The 19,278-nt window shown below is 59.5% G+C and overlaps 2 protein-coding genes across 3 annotated transcripts in view; both read right to left on the reverse strand.

Moving 5' to 3' along the window:
- The window catches only part of AHCYL1 (adenosylhomocysteinase like 1), a gene marked incomplete at its 3' end in the record, with an annotated part of 28,332 nt that extends 21,634 nt beyond the window's left edge, over positions 1 to 6,698 (reverse strand). For both annotated transcript variants that reach the window (XM_084220531.1, XM_084220532.1), the window contains exon 1: positions 6,442 to 6,698. In XM_084220531.1, coding sequence (XP_084076657.1) covers positions 6,442 to 6,546 — 105 coding nt within the window. In that variant the 5' untranslated portion in view covers positions 6,547 to 6,698. The remainder of the gene's footprint in view (positions 1 to 6,441) is intronic.
- Positions 6,699 to 10,490: 3,792 nt separating this feature from the next.
- CSF1 (colony stimulating factor 1) lies at positions 10,491 to 19,018 on the reverse strand. The gene is made up of 9 exons (XM_084220715.1): positions 18,916 to 19,018; positions 17,543 to 17,671; positions 15,731 to 15,793; positions 15,271 to 15,450; positions 14,366 to 14,543; positions 12,712 to 13,523; positions 12,364 to 12,419; positions 12,224 to 12,276; positions 10,491 to 11,927 (listed from the first exon to the last, which is right to left on the reverse strand). The coding sequence occupies exons 1-8, from the start codon at positions 18,934 to 18,936 to the stop codon at positions 12,225 to 12,227; spliced, it is 1,491 nt and encodes a 496-aa protein (XP_084076841.1). The 5' UTR covers positions 18,937 to 19,018; the 3' UTR covers positions 10,491 to 11,927; position 12,224.
- Between the last annotated feature and the right edge of the window lie 260 nt (positions 19,019 to 19,278).

Genomic DNA, 19,278 nt, shown 5'->3' on the forward strand with positions numbered 1-19,278 from the left:
AAAACAGCAGATACAGGCTGAACCTCACCCTCATCTGGAAGGAAGACACTAAAACATGAATTTCATGAAGGGAAAGCCCCAAGGAGCCTTTTCCAAGCTGCCCACTTTTTCTTACTGAAAAAGGCCAGGAGGAGTGATCCCTTCCACCCACACCACACAGATAAACCAGGCTCCAGCAGCTCCCACCCAAATCCTGGCTCCTGAGTGCAGGCAGCTCCTCAGCCAGGCAGGAACGGGTGCTGCCAGCCAGCTCCAGGTCTGTGGGGGCAGCCAAGGGGAAGCTGCACCCAGCTCTGAGGGCTGCGGGAGCCTCACCCGAATTACAATGCAGGCTGTTCAAGGAGTGGAACATCATGTCCTCGGCCACCTCAGTCCTTTGGCTGTCACCAACCTGAAGTAAACAGATTCTGCAGCAGCAATAAGCTCGTTACCAAGGCCACCGTATTGATCCCAAAGTGTAATTAAAATTCACAGTTCAAGCAGCCCAAGTCAACAGGGCAATGAGGGCAGCTCCAAAAGGCAGGACTGGCCTCAGTTTCCGCATCCTGCTGGCTCAGAGGCACAGAACCCATGGGGAGAGCAGCTGCCAAAAAAGCAGCCCAAATTCTTCCCCGTCAGAGTGGGGAGGACCTGGCACAGGGGGCCCAGAGAAGCTGTGGCTGCCCCATCCCTGGAAGTGTCCAAGGCCAGGACAGGGCTTGGAGCAACCTGTGATAGTGGAAGGTGTCCCTGCCTGTTGGAACCCTGGATACTGAGAATTTTAAACTTTCTGTGCTGAAGGGCACAGACCTGCAAGAGAACACTGCATGTGACCTGAGGCTGTGGAGAGGGCTTCCAAAATTGATTAATAGCACTGGGATTACAGGTGTGTACTGGCAGGGGTGGAACTGGGTGATCTTCAAGGTCCCTTCCAACCAAACCATTTCCAAACTAGCAGCTTCCTCTTTGGACCTTTGGGCCATCAACCAAGATGTCCCAGAGCACCCAAGGGTTAACCATGCCAGGGAAGCCTGCAGGGATGATGTGGGCAGAGAGGGATGGGGCAGAGTGGATTCCAGCACAGCCCAGGGTGCCCAAGCCCCTGGAGTTATCCAGTGCCCTGGGAAGGGATTCCACACAACCTGCTGAGGTGTCACCATGATGCTCCTCTTTGGTGGGGCTCCTTGACTCTTCTCCCAGCCCCTTACAGACTCAACCCCTGGTTTCACTGAGTCTCACTCTGGGAGAAGTTCTGGCACTAAGTCCTTCACACTGAGGGCCCTTGGGCCACCAGCAGGTCCCAGGACAGTCACCTGGAATGTCACCACTGTGTGCTGAGTGAAGGTGAGCCAGAGGCCCCAGATAAGCAGCTCTGATCAAAGGGCTCAGCAGGAAACATAACGAGCCCTCTGCAAATGCACTGTCACCCGCAGGAAACTCCTGGTGATAAAAACACAGCCAGGCACAAGCAAACCCCTCAGGGTGAGTGCTGAGGTTCCACACATTTCCTGCTCCAAAATCTGGGATGAGGCACCCATTAACTCCTCAGAGGAGCAATCAAGACAGGATCCCCACTTGCAAAGTATTAACTCCAACCTGACCTTGAAAACTTGATTTCCAGAGTGAAATACCCCAGCCTCAACAGCTAGGAGGGAGCACAGGAACTCATTCCAACATTTGCACAGGCTGGAAAGCACAGAGAAAACTGTTCCCAGAGTAAGTATTGTGGTAGGCCAGTCCCCAGCAGAAGATAACCTGGCATCTCAGGGAAGGTCAAAACAAAACACTGTGTTCCTGCCTCCAGCACTCTTCCTGCACTCCAGACCTGGCTGCTCACGTGGGAAGGGGGCTCCCAGGATGGGTGGTCTCCACCCCCACACCATTAAAAGATGACAAGAGATGCTTCTGAAGACTGGGAAGAATGGATATCCAACTCTTCTCCCATCTCCAAAGGGCTGACATAACAGTAGAAACCCAGCCCCCTTCAGGGATGCAGGAAGAAAAGCGAAAAGCAAAAGCCACAGGCTCTGGCACATCATTTTGAAGAGAGTTTGTGACCATCAAACCTCCAAAACCTCCTTTCCCCCCCCTCTGTTTCAACAACTCAATTAAGTGTCTTCTGGCCTTGCACAGTGCTGGGGCACTGGCACAAGCCTTCCCTCTGGATATCAGGGACACCTTCCAAAACACCAAACAATGGGAAGGTCCTAAAAGCAACTTAGAAAAAAATTAGGATTTTTTCATTTAACACAGCAGCAATTCATCTCCACTCCAAACACCCCTGTGCTTTATTTCCCCACTCATTAGGGTTTTCCTGCACCCCTGGGAAGGCCAGACTCTCTCAGGACATCCATAGAGGACAATGAGCTGTTCAACTCATCCCAGCCCAGGCACCTCATTATGAAAAGGAAAAACCCAAACAGAGCAAGGAATCAAAGAAATGAAGATCTGGGCAAAGGAATGAGGAGACCCAGGTGCATGGTGCCTGCAGAACAGCAGGACAGGAGGTGGTAGCCATGGCCCCAGACAGGCTCACAAAGGCACAGAGGATTTATGAGCAGCCACTCTAAGGAATTAAATTAAAGGGACAGGAAAAACAAATGGCAACAGGAGCTCTGTCAGGACAAACAAGGGGGCAGGGGGGGGTGATACCTTCCCCTGACAGCCCCCAGGGGAAGGTATCACCCAGCCTGGCAGAGCTGCAGGGACCTGGGATAAGTCATGACAGAGCAAATGGGGCAGGAACAGGTCCTTGGGAACGGGCTGTGCAGGGCAGGGATGCAGCCGGCTGCGGCAAGGTCAGCAGTGCGCAGGCCACTGCAGACAGCAACAGCGGCAAGGATGCTCTGGAGAGGACACCCAGCCCTCCCTGGGGGCCAGCAGCTCCCCACAGGCCCCATCCCCCTCTCCCCAGCTTCTCCCCGCTCCATCTCTGCCACCCCCACAGCAGCCAGCAGCCGGCTCGCTGCCACCGCAAAGCTGCAGCGCTGTGCATTAGCATTCCCTGCCACAGGCTGCGCGGGATCCCGCCGGAGCCGGCAGCCGCAGGGGCACAGCACCGCCCCGACGCACCCACACCGGCTCCAGGGGCACGGACATGCCACCCAACTCACCTCCCCAGAACCAAACCGGAGCCTTCAGCCCATCTCAGAGCCCAGCAATGCTGCAGGAGAAAGATCTGTCCGCCAGCAGCCAGGTGTGGAGGAGCCCAGCAGACAGCGATGCCAGCGGGACAAGGACACAGTGGGGTGAGGTGACAGGGACAGCACGTGCCAAGCCCCCTGCCCTGTCACAAGCACGGTGCCCCTCACCGTGTCCTTCCCACTCCAGGGCACCCCCAGCTTGGCTCGCTGGGAGTTTAAGGCTCCGCCGCCCGGCTGACGTGGATTGGGAAAGCGACGGCTGCCAAGGGCACCTGCAGTCTCCAGGGAGGCAGGAGAGCAGATGCCCAGACGCAGCAGTGATGGCACACAGGGATCTGGAGGAGCACAACCTGCCCTTCAGCTCTGCCATCATCATCTCCACATCCATGTTCACTAAACTGGGTAAGCCACCAGCCTCAGCATTTCCAATCTTCCCCAACAACACCACAGTCGTGGCTAGAGAAGGTGCAAAACTCAGCTTCGCTCACCTCTGCCTGCAAACCACTCCTGGCCAAAGAACCACCTTGCTCAGACCAAACTGGGGTCATTATGCTGACAGACAAATCACCACAAACTGCACTGAAAAGGGAGCTCTGGCAGAGCCAGGAAATCCCAGCTCTTGGGGGAAAATGTCCCCATTCCTCCTTTCACCTCCACTGAGTCAGCTCCTACTTCAGCCTGGAGTTGATCGTATTTAATCTCTTAATCTCTTACCTGCTGCTTGTTTCACTTTTTCACCTTAAACAAGTCCCTGGCAAGAGGAAACAGCAATGCTAGGGGCTGACTCCCAGCTCAGGTGACCCCAACAAGGAGACACCAACCTCTCCATATCACCCCAGCGTGCTTCCAGCTGCATCCAAGATGCTCCTGCAGGTCCTGGGCTGGATGCTGTGGGCTCACACTGGCACTTTCCCCAACTCCAGCACAAGTTAAGGATCCTCTGAAAAGCCATTCACAGAGAGAGACAGAACCTGCACTGAGCTTGGCCACATTTTCACCCTCCCCATCTCCAAACTGCATCAGCAAAGTTCAAGGAGCCCAAAAACCCAGTAGAGACGTGCTTCAGCAGCACAGCACTATCTTGCCCACATCCATGCTGGTAAATCAGCTCTCTCCACTATCTCCACTGGCCTCTGACCATGCCAGGAGGTCCAGGGCAGCTGGCACAAAAAAGACTTTGACTTGCAGGGAATCAGAAGGGTGTTTTAATGGCTTAATTGCAATCCTGTTCTGAGGCATCAAAGCTGGGGGCACTCAACAGCTTATCTCAGGAGAGCAATTCCTCTTCCTTGGTCTTTCATCTTTCTGCCAAGGCCTCTGCCTTTCCCCAGCACTATTTGCAGGAGCTAGCCAGGCAAGGAAAACAGGAGCCCGGAGCAATTTGTTCCCTGAGCTCAGCTCAGCTCGCTCCCCATCTCTGATGTTATCAGCCTCAAATGTCGTGTGTCGCTCTGGGCACCTTCAATATCCTCACCCAGCCAGGAAAAGCTGCAGCCACTGAGTCCAACCAAGGCTCCTCACGCTGCACAGCCAAGTCTGCAGCAGAAAATTTTGGGGATACAACATCTCATCCTCCTGAGAGGATGGCAAACTTCCCTCTGAGGATGCTCGATGGATTCCCTTTTACCACAGGTATTTTGGTTCCATGGGATGCTCTGGGATTAGCAGCCTGCTGTTCCCTTGGAGCAGCCTTGAGCTGGTCTCTCTGACAGAGATGATGGTTATGAAAAGGTAAAAACAATCCCTGAGCTGGAGCTGTGCTAAGCCACTGCTGGAAGAGGCACATCCCAGCCCCACATTCCTCTGCTCGTTCCTCCAGGCCATGTCCACAGCCCAGATAAACAGGGCCTAGTCTCCAACCCCTGCCCCCTGGGAGAGAAGACACCTCAAATCCAGCTGACCTTCCCCAAGGGTCAGACACCCCCCTATCCCACCCATGGCCAGAGCAGGCAGGAGAGATTCCCCCAAAGAATGAGGATGTTCCCATTCCCTGTGACTGCTCCGCCTTCACATCCACCGCTTCCAGGCGGCTGCAGCCCCGAGGGGAACACAATGTTCAGCAGCACAGATCTGTGCAGGGCTTGGAACATGGATCTGCCTCCCTGGCAGCACTGAAAGTTCAGCACTGAGCCCAGAGCACAGGGCCAGATCCCCAGGTCACTGGGGTCCTACACCCTGCTGCAGGGGCAAGACCAGCGCTCGCCCACCCTCGGTGCCATCTGAGCACCCCACAGGGTTGTGGGAGCAGCGCTGGGAGATCTCAGAGCTCCTGGGAGGCCTTCAGGGATGGACGGGGACTGAGGAGACTCTGCAGCCTCTTCCTGAGCCCAAAGGTACTCCCACCCACACCTCCAACAAAACTCCTGTCCCCAAAAAAACTCAACACTCTGAAATGTCTCAGCCACCCTTCTCTGACTGACCCACAGCCGATTCCAGGTTGCTGCTTCTGCCTCTTCCCATATAACAGGTCCCCCTTGCTTTGTCCCCACCACAAAGCCCCAGTCATCCCACAGTCCCACAAAAGGGCCCACCCTGCCTGTCCCCTTCTTGGGGTCATGCTGTCCTCACTTGTGGCACCCCTATGCCACAGCCAGGGTCCCTGCTCTGGCCCCAGCCCCCCAAAACCTGCCCTGCAGGTACCGCTCCCCCCCTCACCCCCATGTGGACCCGGGCTGTACCCCAGTACAGACCCCTCTTTCCCCAGTACCTAAGCCCTTTCCTCCCACCCCAAACTGGGCCAGCAGCCTCCTGGCCCATATCTGCCACCCCCAGACTGGACCAGTCCCTTCGCCGGTACCACTCTCCCTCCACCCCCGAATGGGATCAAGCCCCGCTTCCCAGTTACCGTCACACTGCATCAGTCCCAGCTTTCCCAGCACAACCCCCCACCTGTGGGGCTGCTCCTCCCAGAGCCGGATCATGGTCGTGTCCCCCCCACAAGCGAGGGCTTCTCCCCCCAACCGAGGGCTGCTCCCCGAACCGGAGGCTGCATCCGCCACCCCAACCGGGGCTGGGCCCCCGACCAGGGGCTACGGCCTCTCCCAGACCGGGGGGGCTCCCACCCCGCAGCCGGGAGCTGCTCCCCACGAACCACGGGCTGCCCTCCCCACGAACCACGGGCTGCCCTCCCCACGAACCACGGGCTGCTCTCCCCACGAACCACGGGCTGCTCCTTGCTCCCCACCACAGGTTGTGCCCCTGGAGGGGAGGGCCCCTGCCGGCAACCGGGGGCTGCCTCCCCCCAGCCGAGGGTCCTTCCCCGCCACAGCCGGGGGCTGCTCCCCAGAACCAGGATCTGACCCCCCGCTGGCCCCGCTACCTTCTTGGGGGCCTTGGTGACGGTGGCCATGAAGGAATATTTCTCGGCGTCCTCCACCTCCTTGGCCTGCTTCTCCTCGCCGCCGGCGGGCTCCGGCACCGACATCCTGAAGCGCGGGGAACGCGGGGCGGGCCGCGGCCGCCGGCGGGACGAAAGAGGGCACGGTCCGGCGGGGCGGACGGGGGGAGCACCGCGGGCGGCTGCGGCTCGGTCCGGCCCGGCCGGTCCCTCACGCTCGCTGCGCTGCCGCCGGCGCGCTGGCTGCGGCGGGTCTGCGGCCGCCGCGCCAGGGGCGGGGCCTCGCGACGTCACTGCGCCGTGACGTCACCGCGCACCCGCCGGGCTGCTGAGGCCGCGCGGCGCCGCCGGGGAGCGGGAGAGGAGCAGGGCGCCCCCTGGCGGACAGGGAGGGGAGGGCGCTGAGGGGGCGTGGCCAAATGTGCGGGGGCGTGGTCATGGTGAATGGGCGTGGTCATTGTGGGGGCGTGGTTAAAATGGGGCGTGGAACCTCAGCGCGGGCCAAATCCCAATTAACCACAATAATTACATAACTTAAATAAATTTATATACAAATGTTTATACATACATTACATTTAAACATTTAAACTAATTAAATTAATTACTTAGACTAAATCGAATAATTATAAAGATTAACTTTGAAAATTAAATAGCAACCATATAAATGAAATATTAATGATAGAGAAATGTGCAAAAATATGTTTATTTATATTTATATTTATATTTATAAGTTAGATACATTTACATTTATAAGTGATTATAAAACTATAAAATTTGTATAAAAAAATTTATGGATATGTATAATGTGCATAAATTTATATGTTGAATAACTAAATTATATTTATTTAATTCATAAATTATATGATTTTTCTATAATTTTTCCAAGTAAATACAGAAACTAAATAAGTGACATAAATTAATTGATTCATTAATTGGGAAATAAAAGCTGAAGCTGAAGAATGAGGATTTTCAGGTTAAAAAAAAATCGTGTTTTTTCAGAGGGAAGAAGCATAGCAGGAGGAAAAACACGATTAATCAGGAAAATAGTTTGAATAAAACAAGGGTAAAAGTAAAACAGTGGAAAAATAAAACATCAAGGAGTGTGTTTTGTTCGAGATGTGTGTGTGCCCATCCCCAGGTGTGTGTGTGTGTGCCCATCCCCAGGTGTGTGTGTGCCCATCCCCAGGTGTGTGTGTGTGCCCATCCCCAGGTGTGTGTGTGTCCATCCCCAGGTGTGTGTGTGTGTGTGCCCATCCCCAGGTGTGTGTGTGTGTGCCCATCCCCAGGTGTGTGTGTGCCCATCCCCAGGTGTGTGTGTGCCCATCCCCAGGTGTGTGTGTGTGTGTGTGTGTGTGTGTGCCCATCCCCAGGTGTGTGTGTGTCCATCCCCAGGTGTGTGTGTGTGTGTGTGTGTGCCCATCCCCAGGTGTGTGCCCATCCCCAGGTGTGTGTGTGTCCATCCCCAGGTGTGTGTGTGCCCATCCCCAGGTGTGTGTGTGCCCATCCCCAGGGGTGTGTTTCCATCCCCAGGTGTTTGCCCATCCCCAGGTGTGTTAACCCCCCCGGTGCCGGCTCCCCGGGCCCCGGGCAGGCTCTGCCGTGCTGGCCCCGCGGCTCAGCGCCAGCCCGGGGTCAGGGCAGTGCCCTCCCGGTCCTCATTAGCCATTAACGAGCCGAGCGGAGCCGCCGCGTCCCCGCACTCACCCGCCCACATCCCCAGCCCAGCGTGGGGGTGCTGAGCACTTTTTGGGGGTGCTGAGCACCTTTTGGGGGTGCTGAGCCTGGCCAGGGCTTCCTCCCGCACTCCTCATCGTCGTGCAGCGGGCTCTGCTGTCTCCTGCATTCCGGGGAGGGTCACAACCAACCTGTCCCGGTTCAGGGACACTAAGGGGCCCTATCCGCATCCCGGACCGCGGTCCCCGGCTCCACAGAGTCCCCACAAGAGCTCTGGGGACATTCCAGGACAGACAGACAGACAGGCGGGGCTCTGATCCCGGGCCACCCCGACCCCTCCCCAAAGGCCCCCCAGGCAGCCGGGAGGGGTTAGGGCTGAGCCCTGCTCCTCCTTCACTTCCCCGGGGCTGTTCCCTTAAAACACAGGCTGGGAAAACATCAGCGTGTGGGTTAAAACCCATGGGGAAAGAGCAGATAACGGTTTTTAACCAAAATCACTTTGTCTGGCCACAAAACGGCCTCTGGGCACCTAAATCGTGCAGCAGTTCCTGGGCCAAACCCCTGTCCCGGAGCCGCCGTGCCCCGGGAGCCGCGGCCGCGGGGCCTTTCCGCCGCTTCTGCCCCGTCAGCAGCTCTGCGGCGGCGCTGGGGAGGCTTCCAGGGTGGGCAGAGCTCTCTGGGGGCTCTGCCAGGGGTCTCGGCACATCCGCGGGGATCTCCGAGTGCTTGGGAGGTTTTGGAACAACAGGATGAGACTGAGATGTCCCAGCCCTGCCAGTGCCACAAGCAGCAGGGGTGTGGGGACCCCCCGGACCCCCAGGTGACCGTAGTCTGTGTCGCTCCATGCCAGCCTGTGCTTCAGGTCCCCGGAGCCTCTCGCTGATGCTTTCCCCTCCCACCATCCATCTTTTCCCCCAAGCCCCCTGTTCTCATGCCATCAAAGCACTTTTTGCAGTGCCAACACCCATTTGGGACCCCAGGGAGGACCCCTAGGTGCCCCCACCCTCTGTGCCCCCTCAATCCCAGGATGGGGGGTTCTTTTCTACCCTCCCCTACAAGTGCTGAGGGACTGGGATGGAGCCCCAAGGGGTTCCTGAGTGAGAGGCTGAGAGCAGGTTTTGCCCCCCAGATTGCAGGGGCTGGGGGTGGAAGGTGCCCGGGGCAGGGAATCCCATCCTGCTCGCACACAGGGTGGGGAAAAGGCACCAGCTGGGAACATGAGGAGCAGAGGGACCCCCCTGGCCCAAACCCGAAGACAGGGAGACAGAGTTCAGAGTTATTTTTTCCTGCATTTTCCAGGTGCTTTTACAGCACACAGAGCTGCCAGAAAAAGTCAGGGACGAGGGACTGTGGGCTGTAGGTACAGAGGGGATGGGGTCTGGTGCTCCTCACAGCCCCCAGCAGCCCAGCATGCTCCCACCTCTGCCCCCAGCTCTGCCACGGCTTCAAGCTGCCACCATCCAGCTCCAGCCACCCTCTGCTGTGCAGCTGTGGAGCTGCCTGGAGCATCCTGGAGCATCCTGGAGCATCCTGGAGCACCCTGGAGCAGGCCAGGGACTCACTGCCCTCAGCACCCCCAAACCTGGGCACGGTGCCCACCCCTAAGAGCAGCCTCCGGCCTCAAACACCCCCCAAATCTGACCATAATGACTGTGGCACGGATCCAGCAGGATATATATAGGTCCCACTTCCCTGGGAAGGGGATGTGGACCTGGGAAACCCCCGGCTGCTGCTGGGGAGAGGAAGGGCTGGGCTGAGTCAGCTCCCCTCGAGGAATCCTGTTTGTCAGCAAACAAGGCAGCAGCTCAGCCCTGGCACTCGCTGAAAGCTCCCAAATCCCCTCCTGCCCTTGCCACCCCCTTGGATGAGCGATGGGGACATTCACCCTGCACACCCCACGGGCTGGGAGGGACCCAGGGTGATGTGGGAGCCCCCTGGCACCCCCCTGGAGATGCTGGATGTGTGGAGGGGGAGCAGGATGAGGGGCTCCCCTCCTCCTGGAAAGAAGGAAGGGAAGCAGGAGGAGCAGCAGGGGGGGAGGAAATGCCTCTTCCAGGACTGTCACTCTAAGCAAAGTGCTCCAGGAAATTTTGCCTCGAGTGTGTTTGCTTTAAACAGCTGCTTCCCAACCATTCACACAGATTTTGGGGGGGGGGGGGCAGCACCAGAGCCTGGAGGTCTCAGCAATGCCTGCAGAGCTGGGGCAGGAATGGCAGATGAATCCCTCTGCCCTCATTCCAGTGGCCATGAACTCCCACATGCATCCTCAGGGAAGCAGGTCAGGGTAACACTACCAGGAGTCAGCCCCAGGGCTGAGACAGCTCAGTCCCCCCTTGCATCCCAGACTTACACCAAGCTACACCTCTCTGTTTATTAATAATATTAAATATACAAGTTGTTTTCCATTATTTTCTTTAAATAGATTTTTAAATGACTTTGTATAAAATATTTCAGGATTTCATTGTATAAAAAAAAAAAACCCATCCCAAAACCAACAAAAAGCCCCGACCAAACAACAACAACAACAAAAAAAGGCAAAATAAATCCAACATGGGTAAAGGCAAGTTTTCTCCCCTAGGAGCAGCTCCTCCACAGTGTAAACTGGTGACTTACACCACCAGGAGTTTGGCCCCAGACTTCCTGCTGCATCAGGGCTTTTATCCTGATTTACACCAGTCCCTCGCCCAGGAGCCCCCTCCTTCTGCCAGTCATAAATACACACACACATATATATATATATATATATAAAACCCCAAATTAATAGTGATGCTTTCTTTAAAAACAGTTGGGTTTGTCCATATTTTCATCCTTCATATAAAAATAATGCTTGAAACTCCCAGAGCAGCGTGGGCCACGCTTCATCCGGGGCTGGAGGGAGCCGTTGGATTTTGGGGCATCTCCAGGGCTGGTGTGTCCCAAACCAGGCTCTTCCCAAAGCCTGGGAGTGGGGCTGTGCCAAGAAGCCCCAGGGTGCCCAGCTGGGCAGTTCCAGCTCTTACACCCACGTGGATCCAATGTTTCCCAGCCCCATTCCCTTCTCCAAAGCGCAGTCACCAAAGAAATGGAATCCCAGCGAGGCCAGCTCGTGGTGAGGACCCTGTGAGGGGCACACGGCCCCCCCCAGAACACTTGTGCAGGATAAAGACTTTCATCCACTCTACTAAAAAATAAAAAATAAGCCCTAACAACAGGAGGATGGGGAGGGATTGGGATGGTGCCAAGGGTCACCCGAAACCCAGCCCCGTGCAGGGACATGGGCACGGGTGGGCTTTAAATATTCACAGTGTGAGGGTTTGAGTTGCAAGTCAGGGCTGGGGGTCTCAGGACCGGCCCCCCCAGGATTCAGGATGCTCCAGTTGAAGCCTCAGGAAAGGCAGGGTGAAGGGGGCGATGGGTGCTGCTCCAAACCCACTCTGCTGGGATGGGAGAAGAGCCAGAGGATTTGGGGAGCCAATCCCTTCCATCTTCATGCAGCTCTGGCCGTGTCCAAGTGGGATCAGCTTCCATCACCCACATCCAGCACCTCCATGGTCCTGCTCAGCACCGCGGTGTCACACCAGCCCGCAGGCATGGCTCCAGCCCTTCGCTTCCCGGTGCCCAGGGGTCCCACTCAGGGCACATCCCCCCATCCTTTTGTCCCTGCCAGGCAGTTTTTTGCAGTCTCTGGCCACCGGCACGGGGCAAGGGAAGAGGGAGTGTCAGCATCACGGTGGGATCGCGGCGAGGCCGGCGCGTGCCAACCCTCCTTCCGTCCGCATCCGTCCCCCGAGCAGCTTCACATCCTGCCTGGGGCCCTGGGAAAAGGAGGAGAGAGATGAGCAGGAGCTGGGGCTCTGCCAGGAAGGGCAGCGTGGGGAGAAACACACGAAAACCACAGGAAAAAATACTATGTATATTAAGAAAGTGCCTGTAATGGATTAACGAGCTGCGAAACCACATGCTGGCAGCGCCGGGGCGCAGACCTGCTCCTGTCCATGTCTTCCCACCCAGAATTTCCCTGCCCGTGGCCAAGGTCAGCACCAACAGAGACACAATATTGTCCTCACAGCTCGGACCGAGCCCTTCAAGGTACCACCCAGCCCCCGATCACCTCAGAGATCCTGAGTCTCCAGCTCTGAACATTCCCTTGCTCCCTGCAGCGCCCTGTGACAGAAGGATGGGGAGTTAGAGCAGAGTCGCCCAGGGTGGGGGTCCCCAAAGCCCCCTCACTCAGGATGCTGTCACACCCACCTCCTCTCTGGCTCCTCGGGGTCGCAGCTTCCATCCTCCAGCGGCCGCTCCAGGACCTGTGTGGAGGGAGGGAAATGAGCCCTGGGGAAGGGGAGGAGGCTGCAGCAGCAGGGGGGCAAATCTCCCAAATAACATCCTCTCACCACGCTCAGCACCACCAATTAATTGTTGGCAAATCTCCCAAATAACATCCTCTCACCACGCTCAGCACCACCAATTAATTATCCCCCCAAAGTCTCAAAATTATGGGGAAAATGGGGCTCAACCCACACTGGCCAAGAGACAAGTGGGGAAACTGAGGCAGGAGAGAATCTTGGTGCCCGGGGAGGAGACGAGGTGGGGTCTTACCCTGGATTTATACTTGTAGAAGAGCAGCCCTCCCGTGGCCAGCAGGACGGCCACCACACTGGCCACCGTAATGTAGATGAGGGGCTCCTGGCGGCCCTCCCTGGCGGGCGGCTCCTTCCTGCGCTGCTCTGCGCCCAGAACAAAGCCAGAGTCAAAGCTGGGCCCGGCCCCGCCGCCATCCTCGGGGCTCCGCAGCCGGCTGAGCCCCCAGCCCCACGCCCTGGCCCTGTCCCTGGGGCTGCCCGGGGCTCGCAGCTCCGGGGCCATCCTGGAGAAGCGGAGCTGCGTGACGGGCTCGGCCGCCGGACGGATCCTGGCTGCGCCGCCCGTGGAGCCGGCGCTGGGCGATGCTGTCGGAGGGGTGGTCCTGAGCCCGCCGGGCTGGTCCGGGAGGATGGAGCCTCCCCACTGCTGGCCTGGATCCTGCGGCAGGTGGCCGGTGCCCCACTCCACCAGCTCTCCATCCCCGCGGAGGACGGGGATGTCGCCCAGTGCCAGGCTCAGCGTCCCGGCCGGATCCTGGAGGGCTTCGGCACTGCTGCCTGGAGCTGTCTGCTTCATCCCGGGGGCCAACGCCAGCGCTGTGTCACCTAGCCCGGCAGCCAGGACCTCCTCGGTCCCTGAGCCCCCGTCCGTGCTACTGGGGGGCTGAGATGGGGCCTCTAAGTCAGCGAGGGTGGCATGGAGGAGGCTGGAAGGGACCCGGCTGCTAGCGGGTGCCGTGTCCCTGCCAGTGGCAGCAGAGAGGGAGGGCTGGGTGGCAGAAGGGAGGGCAGGGGACAGGCAATTGCAGTCAGGATCTGTCCCCACACCTGAAAGAAGGAGAGAGAAGAGACAGCCGTGGGGTCACCAGCCTCCAAGAGGGGCACAGGCAGCAGATCTGAGGTCGGGGGCACTGTCCCCGTCCCTCCCCGCAGCCCCGGGCAAGCGGGTCAAACAGCCCCTCAAAAAATGGGAGAGCAAGGGAGAGGCAGGGCACAGGCAGGAGCAGGCAGGGCAGCCTGAGGGTGACAAGCAGTGGGTGGGATGAAGCAAACCCGAGTCACCGGGTCCCCTGAGCTGATGGCAGTGTGTTATTCACAGCTTGCAGGAGCCAGAGAGCCACGTTTAAAGTCCCCACGGCACAAGGACACGGCACAGCTCCAACACGGGGTGACAGTGGGACATCTCCTCCATGCAAACACAGCACGGGCGCTCGCGGAAGCGCGGACGGCAACACAGGGCTCTTCCACCCTGGCAGCAACGCTCGCCCTGAAGGCTTGGCCAGGGGAAACTGAGGCACGAGGCAGCTGAAGTGACACAGCCAAGGTCATGCAGCGTGTTGGTGGCACAGCAGTCCCTCCATTTCTCCGAGTTATGCTCCAGCCAGCATCGGGGCTTTGAGACAGAGCCGAGCCTGATGCCTCCTTGGTCCCCCTCAGCATCTCTCCCTTGCCTTGTTCCAGCAGGATTTAGCCCAAATCCCACCTTGTAATGGCAGCCAGCCCCTTCCCCCCTGACACAGATGCAGAGCTCGCTGACACAGGAAAGGGGCCAAGGTGGACACGTGCCACACCCACAGACACACGACTCTTAAGGTGCTCCATGCAGGCGAGCCCAAGCCCCCCAGACTGGCACAGGTTTACTGGGCAGAGGCCAAGCCTTGGCATCTCACCTGGTGAGGATCCAGCCTTCTTGGGTCCCGGGCACACCCTGCGATAGACTCGGCTGCAATCCTTCTCAAAAGTCTCCTGGTCCTGCAGCAGACGCTTGATGTCCTGGAAGAAATCCTTCACCAGCACCAGCATCTCGTAGGGGGACGTGGTGAACTCCTTGAAGCACATCTGTGAGAGCTGGAGGAAGCACCAGGCTCAGCATCAGCTCCATGACTGCCCAGTGTCACCCCCACAGATACCACAGTGCTCCCAAGGCACGACCTGCTGGCTCCTCGTGGCTCCATGCACACCCCAGCTCTGCTCTGCTCCACAGCCCTGCCCACACACCCACCCCAGCATGCTCTGCACACCCCACCTCACCCTAAGATGCTCTGCACACCCCATCTCACCCCAAGATGCTCTGCACACCCCATCTCACCCCAAGATGCTCTGGACACCCCACCTCACCCCAAGATGCTCTGGACACCCCACCTCACCCCAAGACGCTCTGGATAACCCATTTCATTCCAAGATGTTCTGCACATCCCATCTCACCCCAGCACACTCTGCTCATCCCATTTCACCCTAAGGTGCTCTGGACACCCCATCTCACCCCAAGATGTTCTGCACATCCCATCTCACTCCAGGACACTCTGCTCATCCCATTTCATCCCAGCACACTCTGCTCATCCCATTTCACCCTAAGGTGCTCTGGACACTCCATCTCACCCCAAGATGTTCTGCACATCCCATCTCACCCCAGGACACTCTGCTCATCCCATTTCACCCCAGCACATTCTGCTCATCCCATCTCATCCCAAGATGCTCTGGACACCCCATTTCTCCCCAGGATGCTCTGGACACCCCATTTCACCCCAGGATGAGGACCCAGGCCCAAAGCCCCAGCAGGCTGAGCTCACTGTACCATTCTCTCCTCATCATCCTCCTCCCTGATGCAGGGGTCCACGTTCTCATCGATGCGGTTGTACATCCTGCGCACCATCTGCATCTTCAGGGCGTTGGACGAGTTCTCCTTGAACTCTGTTCTCTCCAGGATCTTGCCCATCAGGGGAAAGGCAGCTTTCACATAGCAGATGGAGTCATTCTGCAAGGACACAGTGACAGAAAGTGACAGTGGTTACTGGATGGGTGTCCCACTCTGCCTGGGGGAAACTGAGGCACAGAGGCACCAAATGCCTTTCTACAATCCCACAGCGTTCCCAAAGTGGGACTTGGAAGCCACCTGGCCTAGCAGGATGCGTCCCTCCTGGGCTGTCTCCTGCAAAGGGAGATGAGAGGGGAGGGTGGGGATCTGGGGACCTCCCACCATGCCCCAGCTAGCCCCAATTCCTGTCCCCTACTGTCCCCAGCAAGAAACCACTCACCAACTGCATCTTGTCAATGAACTTGAAGGAGACCCTGCCCGGGTGCTGCATCTGGGTGTCAGCCTGGAAGGACAAAGCAGGATGTCACCCCACAACCCCAGGGACAGCGCTGGGGTTCAGCCACCCCAGAGATGCCATGCATGGGGTGCCTGAGACCCCCAAATCTACAGGGCTAGGAGGACTTTGCTCCCATTCCTGCTTCATCCCATCCCACACTCCTCCTCCTCACACAGGCACATCCCTAAGGTTGATGCAGTGGCAGGAGTGAGCTCAGGATTCCTGCTCCCATCAGGATTTTGCACTCCCCAATTCACAGAACTTCTCCAGCCTTTCCCTGCCTGCTCCCACCCCGCCTCTCTTCCTCCTCCTCCTCCTCCTCTTCCTGCCAGCACCACAGCAGAGCCCAGCCCTGCTTAATTCTCCTCGGGTCTCTCCCGCACCACTCTCTCCTCTAAATCCAGGCTGCAAAAGAGCATCCTGCCGTGCAGGAGGTGGCCGTGACACCGGGGTCACACATTCTCCGGGATCGCACAGCGCCGGGGTCCCACACGCAGCGCTGCCGGCCGCCCGTGCCACGACCCTTTCCAACGGGAGGAAAAGCCCACCCGAAGCAAACGCTCTCCCTCCGGGCTGCCATCCCAGGCTGGGAGGGCGAGGGCTGGCAGAATTGCCGGCCGGCAATTCTCCTCCTAGCCTGGGATGCCGTCCCGGAAACAATTGCTCCATTATCCTGCAGGCGCTGGAGCGAGGGCCAGCTCCTCCATCGGCGAGGAGAGGGCTGCAATCCTCAGCAGGAAAACCACATCTTCCATTCAAACCTGCTCCGTCCCCTTTCTCCCACAGCCGCGGACCCAATTTTAATCCCTGGGCGGAGAGCAAAGGCTCCGGGGATGTGTTGTGCAGAGAGGGCTCGGGCAGAGGAAGCCGAGCTCGCCCTGAGCGGCTCCTGGCCCCGCAGCTCGGTGGTTAAAGAGGAAGAGGTGAAGCGAGCCCGGACACGGCGGTTACACCGCGCTCGGAGCGCAGCGGCTCTCGGGGACTCGGAGGCGCCGTTCGCGTCTCTCGCCCGCACACCCCTCTTGCTGCAGGCAGAATTTAATCTGCGACAACCCTGCAAATCCCTGCGTGCCCCCGATTCCCGCTTCTCCCCTGAACATCCGCGTGATTCCCCGCTCGGAGGTGAGCCAAGGGCCACGGAGAGAGAGATAGGGCCCCGGCAGCTGTATCCCACGGGGCCAGGGCTGGCCGTGCTGCGGGGAGGCTGCCAGCGCCCAGAGCTGCCCACGGGCTACGCGGGATGACGGCCCCATCGCCCAGCCCGATCGGCTCCATCGCCCGGCCGGGCCCCCCTCGCTGCCTGCCACCCACCCACAGCCCCGTTGCCAGCCCAGCTTCCAGGCAAGCAGCTGGACTCAGGAATGCAGCCGGATTCCTCTGCTTAACCCCTGCGCAGCCGCCCAGAAAGCACCGCAGCCCGCAGCGCCGGCCCCTCCGCTGCTTTCCCCGCGCCCCTGCGCCCATCCAGCCTCACTCCTGTCCCCTTCCCGGCCTCGCTCTTGCTTCCGTCTCCTCTCGTTCCTCCTGGCGTCACTTTTCCATGGCCACCCTTGATAAAGGCACGACATCTGTCTCCCCCCTGTGCCCACTTGTCCCTTGTGCCCAGGGATGCTCAGCTCCTGGGTACCATCGCTTCGCTAGGGGATCTGAAGATCGCCCCATTTCCTTATTTCAGCACTAAAAAAGAGCTCCTTTGTGCCCGCCCGGCCCCACATGAGCCCCCATCCCACGGCACAGCCCCGGCAGGGCCCTCACCAGCTCCTCCAGCTCGGCCAGGTGCTTCTCCGTGATGATCTGCTGGCAGTAGCTGTTCTGCTCCGTCTCATGGATGCGGAGCAGGAGGAGGAGGAGGGACGGCAGCAGGGAGCAGCGGAGCAGGCACACCTGAGCACGACACAGGAAGAGTCTGAAGCAGGGATAACCCACACACACGCCAAGCCCCCTTCCCCTCTCCACCACCCCCCAGCGTGACCACCTCTGTGGTAGCCGAGACTTGGCCACGGTCCAGCGGGATAATCCGAATGTGGTCCTCCAACCCCGTGCCTATCCCCATCCTGCTATTTTTAGGAGCTCCAGGTCAGCAGGGAATTTCCCGAGGCCCGGTGACACAAGCCTGAATGTGGCTCTTGGCCACCTCCACATTCCCGATCCAGCCCCTCTCCCTTCTCCCGCACCATTTCTCCGTCTCTCCTGCAAATCTCCTCCTCCGCCCTGGCTCTCCAGAGCCCATCTGACACACTGACCCACCCATCCCCAAAAATCCTCTTCCCACCCTCCAGACCCCCCCAGCTGCACCCGCCGGGCTCTTTCCATGCAGCAGCTCTGGCCTCGTCCCAATTTTCCCTCCCAATCCCCCTGCAAAGAAGCGGGGAGGCCCCGATCCGTGGCGGGACCCCGGTGAGAAACGGGGCTTGTCCCAGGGCCAAGATTTCCGAGGAGGGGGTGGAGGGGACCCCCGGGTGGGTGTGCACCCCCGCCTCCCGGGGCACCGGCAGGGAGAGGGTGCCTGGGTGATGGGTGGGGGGGAATTTCCCTTGGATGATATCCAGGAATCCTCCCCTCTTGTGAAACTCCAAGATGCCGCCCGGGCCACCGCCGAGATGTGGCCACGGCTGAACGCAGCCTCACCCCGCCGGGAACGCGCTGGGGACCGGGCTGGAGCCGGACGGGGCTGGAGCCGGGACGGGGCTGGAGCCGGGGACCGGGACGGGGCTGGAGCCGTGCTAGGGGTGGGAGCCTCATCGCGCAGGTCCGGGAATGGAGCCGGGGCTGCAGCATCCCCCCGCCGGGGACGGGGCTGGGGCCGGGGACCGGCCGGGGCTGAAGCCGGGGCCTCCCCACGCCGGGTCTGGGAATCGTGACCGGACTGGAGGCGGGAACCGGGAATCGGAAACCGGGAAGCGGGGCTGGAGCCGCGGCTTCACCGCGCGGGTCCGGGGCTGCGACCGCCAACCGAGGCGGGGCTGGAGCATCCCCCGCCGGGAGCCGGGACCCCCGGAGGAGGGGACCCACCACGGGGGCAGGGGACACCCGGGGCCGCCGCTCCCGCGGGGACCCCGCACAGGTGGCAGCGGGCGCCGGGTTGAGGGGGTCTCCGCGGCCGCGGGTAGCGGGAGGGGCCGCCGTACCTTGGCTCCGAGGCGGGGCATGGGGGCAGCCGTGGGACCAGGGCCGGGCGGAGCGGGCGAGACGGCGGCAGCGGCGGGGCCGAGCGGGGCCGGGCTGAGCCGCCGCCGCGGCCGCGCTCCCCTTTATAGCGCCGCGGCAGCATGTGGTTTATGAGAAAGCACTGGCGAGCCGCCAGGCCCCGCGGGGCCCGGGCCGGGCCAGCACCGGGAGGGCACCGAGCGGCACCGGCCGGCACTGCTGGGTCCCATGTGCACCGCTCGGGTCCGGGCAGAACCTCTCAGGTCCGATCGGAACCGCTCGGGTCGGGCTGGAACCGTTCGGGTCCGATCGGAGCCGCTCGGGCTGTTCGGTCGGTTCGATTC

The sequence above is a fragment of the Fringilla coelebs genome (genome assembly GCF_963513975.1).
Source record: "Fringilla coelebs genome assembly, chromosome: 23".
Lineage (NCBI taxonomy): Eukaryota > Metazoa > Chordata > Aves > Passeriformes > Fringillidae > Fringilla > Fringilla coelebs.